An 11,931-nucleotide genomic window follows, 5' to 3' on the forward strand; every position below is an offset into this window, starting at 1 on the left:
AGAAAGGCAGAGGTAGACCTAGGAAGACTTGGGCTTATTGTATTAAAAATGATCTTAATTCACTAGAACTAAATGAAAATATGACACTAAATAGGACGCAATGGAGAAAAAAGATTCATGTAGCCAACCCCACGTAGTGGGATTAAGGCTTTGCTGTTGTTGTTTGAGTTTATGTGTGATGATGGCGTGAATCTCAACCCAAACCCGACCCAAAAATACATTTTATGTGGTACAAATATAAATGCATCTTAAATTTAACTCACTAATACTATTCCAAACTGTAATTTTTTTTTAAATTATGTAATTCCTTGCTCATGTCACATTAGAATTTTCAATGGCTGGCAGCATCCATTCAGTCTTAAGAAATAGTTGAATGAAGACTTTTATTAGGAGAATTATGGATATTGTAACTTAGTCCAAGTTTACAAAGGTCTATTTATTTATTTATTATTGATTATTTTTATTTATTTTTAATTTGTTGACCAGTAGAGACCACCATCCATCTATCAGAGATAGGAAGCCAAGTGAAAAATAAATTGAAAAAGACTTGTAACAGCTCTGAAAAGAAAAAAAAAGAGGGCATTTAGATACCCAATTTCTATGTATTTACATAATTAACACCTAATTTTAATTTTTATTACATTTAAACAACCCAAATCTTTCATATCAAATAAAAATTATTATCTTAACTTTTAAGAGTTGAATTACATTTTTTATGCATAGATAAGGTGGTATGCATGTAAAAATTGAAGTTCAAGTATTTCGATGTTGGAAGTAATCCAACGAGTCCAAGTTAATTGCAAAAATAAATTGAAAAAGACTTGTAACAGCTCTGAAAAGAAAAAAAAAGAGGGCATTTAGATACCCAATTTCTATGTATTTACATAATTAACACCTAATTTTAATTTTTATTACATTTAAACAACCCAAATCTTTCATATCAAATAAAAATTATTATCTTAACTTTTAAGAGTTGAATTACATTTTTTATGCATAGATAAGGTGGTATGCATGTAAAAATTGAAGTTCAAGTATTTCGATGCTATCTTGATTTGATTGTTGGAAGTAATCCAACGAGTCCAAGTTAATTGCATTCTAATATCATTTTAATGCCTAAATATGATATGCAATTCGGGGGAATCAATATGAACCGTCCGATAATAAATTTATTTATTTTTAGTCAATATAACTATAATGTTTCTCTCCAAAATTTAAGGTGTACTTTGCTATACAAAACTTGTGTTTGGTAAATTATGCCTCATTGGTAGACTCACATTTAAATTTATTTACTATAAGCTATTTATATGATAAGTGATGTCAAATTTGCTTCTAAAATTAACAAAATAGCACCATGCCCTTGCAAGCCATGGCCTGTTGGTATTGCCGTCTCTTTAAAGGTCGTAAGTCCCCTCAGGTCACGAGTTCGAATCTCCCTCCGGCCATTCTTTATATATATATATATATATATTGGAGAATATGACTACTCTTTGGGATCATTTTATGTACCATATTGGTTTCATAATGGTGAGAAGTTTAGACCAAGTTCCCTCTTATCAATCTTTCTTCCAATCTAGAAGGTGTAGAGCATAACCCTAATCCTCGAGCATGTAGTTTAAATTTGAGATCACTAATTCAAATTTTAGATCAAAATATTACGAGCCAAACTCGAACATTATAATATTACTTTTGAGTGAATGCAATACAAAATTAATTAACTAATTAACAATATATTGCACGCATTTCAAAGCAAATTCAACGGATATAAAAGTCGTCGTGGCTTACCCAAACTTCTCCATTCTCTTTCATGGGGGGCTTGAAGGACCCCTAAGATTGTATTTGAATGCTAAGAATTTGAGTAGATGGACATGAAAACAAAAGGAAAAATTTAAACAAAATAATAATAATAATAACAATAATAAAATCAAGAAGTTTCAACTAGAAGAAAATAAAAAAAAAAGGAACATTTTTATCATTGTTAACAGTGTCATAACAACTCTTCAAATGATATGCTGAGATTATAAATTGTTTCATGTTTTATGAAAAATATACTTACCAGAATGAATAATTATGATTTCTTCTGGAGAAAAATATGGAGTTCATTTCTCATGAACAAGAGGACTATAGACAGGGTACCACATACTGCGAGCAACATAGTCCATGGTTTCCTCCTGGAAAATTAAATGATTTAGAAAACACATAAAAATGAAAGAAACAAACACTCAATTCTTATGTATTTGCATATTTCACACCTAAATTTTCATATTTAAATAGATAACATTCAAATATTTGATATTACATCAAAATTAGCAATATTACCACTTTTTAAGAGTGAAATACAGCTTCTCATGCATAGTTTTAAAACATCAGTGTTATGTATGTAAATAGGAAAGTTTAGGTAGGTGTGAGATATGTAAATACAACAGAATTGTGTGCTAGGCATGTAAATTTCTCTAAAAAGAAATACCTGAGACATTTGCATTAGTTCTTTGATGCCCACATCACCCTGGCCTTCAGCAAGATCTTCAGCAACAGCAGCACGGAGTACAGCTGCCCCAACGTGCGTTGTAATGTGTCGAATGCTGTGATATACACAGCATTATCAAGCAATATGCCCAAATGCAGGCATGAAACATGGGAAAATTACATACACATCCCTTGAAACATTGACATTTACAAAACTAGTTTGATTTTTTTCAAACCATCAAACCGATTCATCCATGCGAATCAAGATCAAACCATTGAGAAAATCAAAAATAGGTCGGAGTATCTTGACACTTTTCTCATTTTTAGTATTAAATAAACAAAAATAAAATGCAATGAAGTACTAAATGACATTAAAATAAATGGCTCAAGAAGCGCTCTTATTACCTTGAAATAGAAGGGAAAAGAATGCCTTTATGAATATCTTCTTCAGTCATGTACGAGGCCAAACTGGTTGCGACAAAATTATGTTATTAGTCTTGATGTGATGCAAAAATATACATATATAATAAAATGGAATCTTAAAAAAAACCATCTTTGTGGAAATCAAAATTATATTGCAGTCAAATAATGAAAGATTGTTTTTTTCCCGACTTCACTGTCAACGCATTACCCATTAGTCCCATACTCAGATAATCTGTGCTGCATTGCCATTGAAAAGCAGCACAATGAAAATGAGATTGGTTATTTAACGTGCGAGTAAAGTACCAAAACAGTCCCCAGACTGTTTAATGGAGCTATTTTAATTCCAAAATTTATGAGCTTTAAATTAGTCTCCAAAACTTTTAAGTTGGGGATGAAATAGTACTCCGTGGGGACTATTTCAATCCACATTAAGAGTCTGACGACTAAATTGACATTTTTATATACTCTGAGACTGAAATGATATGCAAAAAAATCGGGGGTACTATTTTGACATTCTGATTAACTGGCTCAGTTTTTGCATTTTGAATTAATAAAGGATCATGACTTACCATTCAGCTGCAGCTTGAAGCATGCCATCGGAAATAAGGTGAGCACCCGAAAGAAGTGCTCCTAAACCAATTCTGAAGTTAATATGAAGCAATTTATCAGCAGACTCATACTCATTTCTATGCCATACAGTTTACCAGACAGGCCACTACATACCCAGGGAACAAGTACATGTTATTTGCTTGATTCACATACCCTACTTTTCCATCCCCTGCTGATAAAACCTCATTAATCGTGATGTTCAATGACATTAAATGGCAAATGTAACGAGAAAGATGACGAACCAAGTTTAACATCATCGAATGGGCTCCCGCTAGCAAAAATTATGTTTTCTCCGGCGTATTTGAATGCATCTGTGGGCGTGCACTCAGCTGAGACGTTAAATAAAGATGCAGAATGTTATTATTTAGTCATTGAAATCCTTTAACTTTTATGTATTTTCAGAGGTTCAAGCAAAAGAGACCATTTGATGTAGGATTTGACATTGCAAATATTGCAGGCCGAGGTGACTCGGAAGCTTGCAAGGCCCTGAGGACCTGTTAGATTATTCATTAAAACATGCCTTTTTTTAAGCAAAAGTAAATTATACTTTCATAACAAAGATGAAAATACATATAGTGGGAACCTTAGTCCCAGAAGACATGATATAAAGTGACGAAGAAATAGGGAGCAGAATTTTTAGTTTCCCGCTCAGATAGACCATTATTATCCAGATAATTCATAGTGAATCTAGTGAAGAAGGGATTGTGCTTCTTTTTCTTTCTAAGAACATTTTAAGGAAAGTTCCTTCCTTAGTGTTAATGTCAGTATTTATATGTTGATTATTGTCCTTCCTTACCCTAACTCGTTTGCAAAGAGAAAACTCATCTAAATAATGGCAATGATAAGAGAATTTTGGAATAGATTTAACAACCATTCTTTGCTAATACTCATTCTCCTCCAAATAGAGTTGAGAAATTTTAAACTTACAACAAAAACCTTAGCAAGTAAAGTTCTTAATGGCCCAACAGTATAAATATCAATAGATTGATCAAATAGGTGAGCATATAAGTGTGGTAATGACATCTAAACAGAAGCAATTGGGCACTCATTACATGGATCAAATCTAGAGATCACCTGCGACATTGCCAGAGAAGTGAAATTTTAAATAGTGAATTGTGATATTCCTGTGAATTAGTGTTTATTATAGATATCACATATAGCAAGCATAGGTGATGAAAATGTTCTTGTCATTTTCAATGGAAGTATAAAATCAAGCAGCGATTTCAATGCAGCCTAACGATGTCGGAAGATTACCATTGTCAGATATAGCTTATGGTAGTGGAGTTCTAAATTTATCATTGAAGTTTTAAATTTTGGGGCATTTACAGACACACCACACAATTCTTGTGTATTTACATCTCTTAACACCTAAACATTCATAGTTACATGCATGCCACTTAAAGGTTTCGTATTACATAAAAAATATCACCATCACTATTTTTTTAAAAGGAAACTTTTCATGCATAGATTTATAACACCAAGGCGTTACAAGCATAAATATCAAACTTTGGGTGTAAGATAGGTAAATATATAAGAATTGTGGCATGTATGTAAATTTCCCTTAAAAATTAACAAAGTGTAGGTTCAGTGAAAGATTGCGAGTGAATCCTTGAAGTGCGGTCATGTAAACCTTTAAAAATTGTGTTTTTTAGGACAAAGGAGAAAAGTGATATAAAGGGCTTGTGCCCATCATTGTTAAGCAAATTAGGATATTTAAAAATAAATTGAGAATTTATCATTTGGAATTAATTTAAACTTCAATTGAGATTGATATTATAACAATCATATCTAATATTTCAAGTTATTCGTAACTGACACTTGGTGATTTTAAAGAATGTAATTAAGAACTTTGACTCAAACAGAATCTCTTTTAATTTTCAATCTTACGCGTACAAGTTGAATGGGTTATTTCGAATGCTGTACACATGCAACTACCTATCTCCAAGAAAAGTCATCTCGTACTGGCATGAGGCTTAATTTTTTACATTTTGATAATACTTGTCCTATTCATCAACAATATGTGATAATGCTTTCTATAGTGCACTTATTTTGAATAAAAAAGTGAATAGTCAAAAATCTAACTTACAGAAATTAAATTCAATTTGATCAGGTATTTTGCATGTTTTCAATTCATTGCTAAAAATCTCATATTATTTTGATCATGTCATCATCAGTTATTTTTAAACTAAAGTATTGTACAGTTATATTTAGAGTTGTAGACTTAATAGGGTAACCTGAGATCTACAAATTCTCAGTTTTACATGGCATATAATCATACTATACATCATACTAACTGTATTTAAGAAGAGCTAATACTGAAATGCTCCGCATCAAATTAGTATCAGATTTGATGGATGTATCATCAAGTCAATAACTAAAGACATTAACTGGTTCAGTAAATATAGATTTAATCAATTAATTCGGAGTGGCCTTTCAGTTGGATTATTAATATGCCATTTCTTATTAGATGTGCGTAAGGAATAATAAATTGCATAAATAAGATAAACAAAATTCAGTTTTATTCCAACAAATCAAAAGTAAAATGCAATTAAGGATTACAATTGTTGGCATACCTCCTCATCAAATATACCCCCAACTCCTGACAATCCCAAAAGCACATCAGGTTTCACCTTTCTAACCTGATCCATATGGAGAAAAAAAACCATGAAAATTTCATCCGAAAGAATTATTCTATTAGGTATAAAATAGTTTATGGTCATAAAAAAATAAAAAAATAGTTTAGATGGCTCAGAGAGTCCTCATAGAGATGAAACTTTATTAATGTCCAGAGTTAATATATATCAGGCGCCTGTGCCCCAGAGAAATTATTTTCAAGCTAGTCCTTACCACTTCTACGAGGCTAGCCCCTTCCTTGAGTCCCTCAACCTCACCTGGACCAGTGCCTCTGGCAAAAGAAACAGCAGCGGGATCAATGTAATTCCGTTCTTTTGTGATAAGACCCTGCGGAAATCATAAATTAACAAATGTATCATACAAAATATTCTAATACAAAACATCTAAGGCAGGCCATATTTGCTGATCAAATAATCTCAACTCTAATATGATAAGCATCTCGAAAGCTATACATAAGGTTGTGATTTTCGTCACAGTTCTCGTGTTGCTGGCTACAGAATTAAGTAGTAATAGTTTAAACTCACAGTTTCCAACTAAAAAAGAAAAAAAAAAAAGAAGAAGATCATAATGATTAGCACATGACAGTTTCAGGTTTCTTTATTTGATCTTCATAAAACTCATTAAATCAAATGCCATCTAAGCTGCCAAAAAGCCATCTACCATCCAATGTCCTGTTCTCGATTACTTGAGATAAATTGAATTTGAATTGATTTAATCCAAAAAGAAATAGATGATTCGAGTTAATTTTCTCTCTCAATCATCCATTTCTACAAAAATAAGCCTCAAGGAAAGGGTATATAACTCTCAAATAAACAATTTGCCATATAGCTTTACTTGTATAAATATGGAATATACTATTGAAGAATTACAATGCACTAAAGCTGGCAAGCCTGGCATACATGTTTATCAAGAACCCAGAATTGGCGGCTTGCTTCTACATTTGCATTGCCTCCATGCATTCTCTCCATTGCTTGCTTGGCCATTTTAAGTACGCCAATCCCTGCACTGAACATTTGGAAAACATTTGGAAATAGGTGTGTGTGTTATTTGGTCAAAACTTAAAAAACCAAGCCGATCCGAACAAATTTGATTGATTAAGTTCGGTTTCAAAAATATATTTTGATTTTTTTATTTTTAAAACTTAAAAAATTGTTATTCGGTTATTGGTTTTATTATAGTTTTTATTTAACTAAAAAAATCGAAAAAGCAAAAGAATTGAAATTAAATGGAGGATTTATGAAATTAAATCGACTTTTATGTAATGGTTAATGTTTGTTCAAAACCGGACTCTAACTAAAACTAAATTTCAGTCTGTTCATAACCAAACTATTTAAACCGAATTAAATTTTGGTTCGGTGTTTAGTTTTATCAAAATTTGATTGGCTCAGTATTTTAGATATCGGATTTAAGATGCAATTAGTTTGACTAATTTGAAAACCGATGCATCCAAACCGACGGAATGCTAAATCCTAATTGGAAAGGCTCTTATGAAAGGTTGACTTGATTGACTAATTGGCATATCTTCAGGAACTTTTGCAAACTTTAGACAGTGCTTCCAACAAAAATCATGGAGACTGTGAAGTACCTTCCAGCTCCTGCCACAACAATCTTCTGATTTACGAAGTCCTTGAGAGGTCGACCTTGTGCCCTTACAGCACCAAGTAGGCCAGCTAAAGCAACACCAGCAGTTCCCTATACACTTAAAAATATATGTGATGATAAGTGGAATTGATACATTCATAAGTGAACTTAACAATCTGGCATCACTGCTAGCCATCACAATTGAAAATTGAAAAAAATAAAGAAAGATTTACATAAATTCCACTCAATTCCTATTTATTTACATATCTAACACCAAAACTTTAAATTTTACATACACACCACCTTACTTACGCATGAAAAGGAGTATTTCATTTTTTAAAAGTTAAAATGGCCGTATTGTTTTATGTGAAATCAATATTAATGCTGTCTAAATGCCCTCAAAAACGTAAAAGGCTATGTTTAGGTTTTAGATATGTAAATGCATATGAAGTAGGTGGCATGTATGTAAATGACCCCAAAAAAAAACTTAAGTTAGATATCGAAGGGCAGAATAACCTGCACATCATCATTGAACATGCAAAATCTTTTGCGATAACGCTCAAGTGTTTCAAAAGCCCATTTCATCTGGAAGTCTTCAAACTGGAATTTATTGAGAGAGTTAAGTAGCATGAGCATAACCAATAAATCATAAACTACGGCCAACGAAAGAAATTTACCTGCACAATCACATTTGGCCAGCGTGAATATGCAGCTTCCATGAACTCATCAACTATGGATAAATATTCATCTCCTTCAAGCCTGGGTTGCCGTAGTCCTAAATCTAGCAATATGTGGAAATAAACGAAAGTAATTATTCCCGCATGAAAATCTGTGTTATGATATAGTATAAATAGTTCTCGAGTGCTGTGAAAACTGAATACCTGAAGATGAGAGGTGAAACAAAATCTAGTCCCAATAAATTTTTAAGAGAAAATTTTGATCTTTTTCTTTCACAGCCTAGCTTTTTGGCCCTTTGCTTCTTTATTATATTGCATTTGATCCTTCAGTATAAATTTTGTCAAGTGTTTATATCAATCATAAGCATATGAATCATGATGTCACCTTTTAACGAATCAAAACAAAATTTAATATAAAGGGGAGGGATAACATGAGGGAGAGGGATGAAGGAAGGATGAGAAGTTGTGGTGGTGTATTAACAATAACTCCCTACCATCAAATATCAACTCAATTCTTGGGTTGAGGCGTGTTTTGCAAGTTCAAAGCAATAAAGTGATAGTGGACAGATGAGGAGAACATGAACGAAAACCACAAAATGTCCCAACCCTCTGATGCATTGTGTTGGGGTCTCCAAATTGAAAGAGGGGAAGAAAGTGCAAGTGAAGGAGGTTAAAGAAAAGAAAGAGAGAGATGGACCCCAATAAGTAAGATGTAGAATTTAAAAGTGATGAGAAGGGAATTCAATAACTTAGTGAAGGGAATAACATATATTCCAAGAATATTTCTATTTATAATGTTTAATTCTTTATCTTTCTTAGAATAAAAATAACAAAATTAAAAAAGGAAGCTTAAGCTTAAGCCTTCAAACTTTAAGCATGAGAAATCATTCAAAAGAAGCCTTTTTTAGTATATTAGTTGCTAAACTAAACCTAGAATTAATAACCCAAAAGGCACACAAATGACAATCACGGTCTGCTCAATCTCCATGTTATAGAGATACAAGTGTAACATTATAAGAAAAGCCTTGCACTTTCTTAAACGGGATAATAACAAATTGAGAGAAGCATAATGAGATTCTTAACATATAAGAATAAGCAACCAACTGTTGCCTAGATTTAATACTAGTAAATATGGCCTCTATAGCTTGACACATGAAAATGTTTAAAAAGGCAATAAGTACAAGAAGTTAACCAAGATAGTAAAAAACAATTTTGCTGCAAGTATAGGCTTCTTTACATTCTTTGGTTAGTGTTTGAAGTCAAACAAAAGACAGAAAACAATAGTATACTAATATCAACAGAGATTTCAACTACATGTGCATGCAATAACGCATTTTTTTGTGTATTTTAGGCTTATATGGGTAAGGATGTGTTCTATCTTTTAAATTTTCAATAACTGAAGTTCTGGTATCAAACAGATGCAAGTAAAATTCAGAATATATCTCCGAAATAAAGGAAAAAAACTAAAATGAACCAGAAAAGGCATGCAGTTCAAAATGAAGATCATTTGCCATGAATGTTATATTTAAAAATAGATTTCACTCACAAAGATTATCTTCTAGAAGCTTTTGGTTGTTGGTACCTACATCAAGCATGACTGGCAGTATCTGCACAAGATTGGAAAAAATGATCAGGTACTTTTACAGCAACAACAAAGACTAAGGTAGCCAATAGTGCGTGCAAGTAAGATCTACAACCAAAAATCATTCAGCAAGAGCAAGTACAATAAACACTTGAGAATAGTGTTGGAACAAAAATTTAAGTAGATGAGTGGCAAAATAAAAAATCATGGAGTGGCAAGCATTCAAGTTGCTGGAACCAAAATTTAAGTGGAGAAATGACAAAATAAAAAATCATTGAGTGGCACGTATTTAAGTTTAAAACTTCCTCTATTTAAATTTATTTTTGTTAAACTATTATAAAGGTAATTATTAAATTAAAATATATTTAATATTAACTTATTATTATTTTAATGTATTATATGATATTAAAAAAATTAGTAAAAATCTAAAAGTGGTAGGTTCACCCACACCACTAAGGGTATAAACGAGATGTCGATCTCAAGCAACTTTCGGCTTAAGCTCCAGCTGGATTAATTAATTGAGTCTGAGATACAAGAGTTTGGCATAAAAACCCGATAGAAAGCATTCCTTGTTACCAAAACTTGATCACCATCAGAAATTCATTCCTTGATTACAATCACTCCATTTCTAACACAAAAAGAAGTGACAACTACACAAAAGGAAGTGAAAACACTTGATCACAATCACTCCTTACCACTCTTACACAATTCTTACATAAAATACTCCTAGAGTTCTTCCCCCGTGTTCCAAGAGTGTCTGAAAGAACTTTTCAGTCTTATTTCAGAGTTTTTATGCATCATCCTTAGTCGAACCGTAACCGTCAATAAGCCACCCAAACCACCCTAGTCGGTGCAGGGGCGCGACAGTGCTGGCCAAACAACGTCAAATTGTTGGATAAAGGTGCATCAGAGCTAGCTTGGGTGTTGTATTTTGTGGCTCCGGATTGTCAAATTAGGCCATTGAGGCATTATGACACTGAAGCACTAGTCTCTAGCGCAGAAGTGTTTCCCCTCTAGCGCCGAGGTGTCCTGCTCTCTAAATTTTTCGCTCAATGTGGCTAAATTAGATGTTGAGGCACTCACTATAGGGTGTTGGGGCGCTCCATACGACTTGGTGAATTTTGCTTAAAGTGGTTCCATTTTTTTTATATACTACATATACATACCAATTATGATCACTACAAAAATAAAAATGATACAATTAATGCAGTAAGCACACTATATAACACTACACATTTTATACACGTCAAATTCTTCCAAACTTTAACATTACTTGCCCTCAAATAATTCAATACCTAAATTTAAACTTTTTGAAACTCATGATAAACCTTGCCTTAGGATTATACTGTTCTTTAGTAATAAAATAAATAGATATATAAAAAAGCACATATATCATTTTAAGATTAAATTATTATTAAAACATAATACTTAATATTACTAATATTAATATTCTTAAACATATATATCCTTAAATCACTTATGTATATCTGACATAAATAATTTTAATTCAAACATATATAATTCAATTGTAATTATCAATCGAATAATTTTAGGGCGTGTTTATTTCAGCTTTTCAGCCCGCTTTCAAAACCAATTTCCAAAATTCTAGTGTTTGAGACTGCAGCTGTCAAGCTGTCCAGCGGCACAAATTTGATGAAGGGTCCAGACTGCAGCTGTCAAGCTGCTTCCCGCGTCCAGCATCCCATGTTCATGGCCAATTCCCAAATTTACCCGTGTGGAATGCTTGGCTGCAAGGAATTGTGGGTCTAACTTTTTTTTTTAAATAATTTTGTCAATTTAGTATAAGAGGTATTGTCAGCGCTTAAAAGAAAGGGGGAAAAGAGAGTTTTTTTTTTTTTAAAAGGTTTGGGGGTCGCCCGTAAGAAGCTGTCGGTCGCCGGAATCGAAATCCCGTTGCCCGCTTCGGAAGGACTTTTTAATTTACGTATATATATATATATA

At 32.5% G+C, this 11,931-nt stretch overlaps 1 protein-coding gene across 2 annotated transcripts in view; it reads right to left on the bottom strand.

Moving 5' to 3' along the window:
- Nucleotides 1-1,755: 1,755 nt before the first annotated feature.
- The window catches only part of LOC110024664 (NAD-dependent malic enzyme 59 kDa isoform, mitochondrial), a 38,353-nt gene continuing 28,177 nt past the window's right edge, over nucleotides 1,756-11,931 (bottom strand). Inside the window, exons 6-20 of one of the 2 annotated variants that reach the window (XM_020724766.1) lie at nucleotides 9,934-9,994; nucleotides 8,388-8,491; nucleotides 8,227-8,310; nucleotides 7,715-7,821; nucleotides 7,029-7,134; nucleotides 6,343-6,456; nucleotides 6,069-6,134; nucleotides 3,917-3,989; nucleotides 3,738-3,824; nucleotides 3,610-3,664; nucleotides 3,456-3,527; nucleotides 2,869-2,931; nucleotides 2,465-2,579; nucleotides 2,054-2,168; nucleotides 1,756-1,843 (exon numbers count right to left, since the gene is read on the bottom strand). In XM_020724766.1, the coding sequence (XP_020580425.1) occupies nucleotides 2,097-2,168; nucleotides 2,465-2,579; nucleotides 2,869-2,931; nucleotides 3,456-3,527; nucleotides 3,610-3,664; nucleotides 3,738-3,824; nucleotides 3,917-3,989; nucleotides 6,069-6,134; nucleotides 6,343-6,456; nucleotides 7,029-7,134; nucleotides 7,715-7,821; nucleotides 8,227-8,310; nucleotides 8,388-8,491; nucleotides 9,934-9,994 (1,179 nt within the window). In that variant the 3' untranslated portion in view covers nucleotides 1,756-1,843; nucleotides 2,054-2,096. Of the gene's footprint in view, nucleotides 1,844-1,927; nucleotides 2,169-2,464; nucleotides 2,580-2,868; nucleotides 2,932-3,455; nucleotides 3,528-3,609; nucleotides 3,665-3,737; nucleotides 3,825-3,916; nucleotides 3,990-6,068; nucleotides 6,135-6,342; nucleotides 6,457-7,028; nucleotides 7,135-7,714; nucleotides 7,822-8,226; nucleotides 8,311-8,387; nucleotides 8,492-9,933; nucleotides 9,995-11,931 lie in introns of those variants that run through there. The other variant, XM_020724765.1, reaches the window with a different exon arrangement.

The sequence above is a fragment of the Phalaenopsis equestris genome, unplaced genomic scaffold, assembly GCF_001263595.1.
Source record: "Phalaenopsis equestris unplaced genomic scaffold, ASM126359v1 Scaffold000266, whole genome shotgun sequence".
NCBI classification, from domain to species: domain Eukaryota; kingdom Viridiplantae; phylum Streptophyta; class Magnoliopsida; order Asparagales; family Orchidaceae; genus Phalaenopsis; species Phalaenopsis equestris.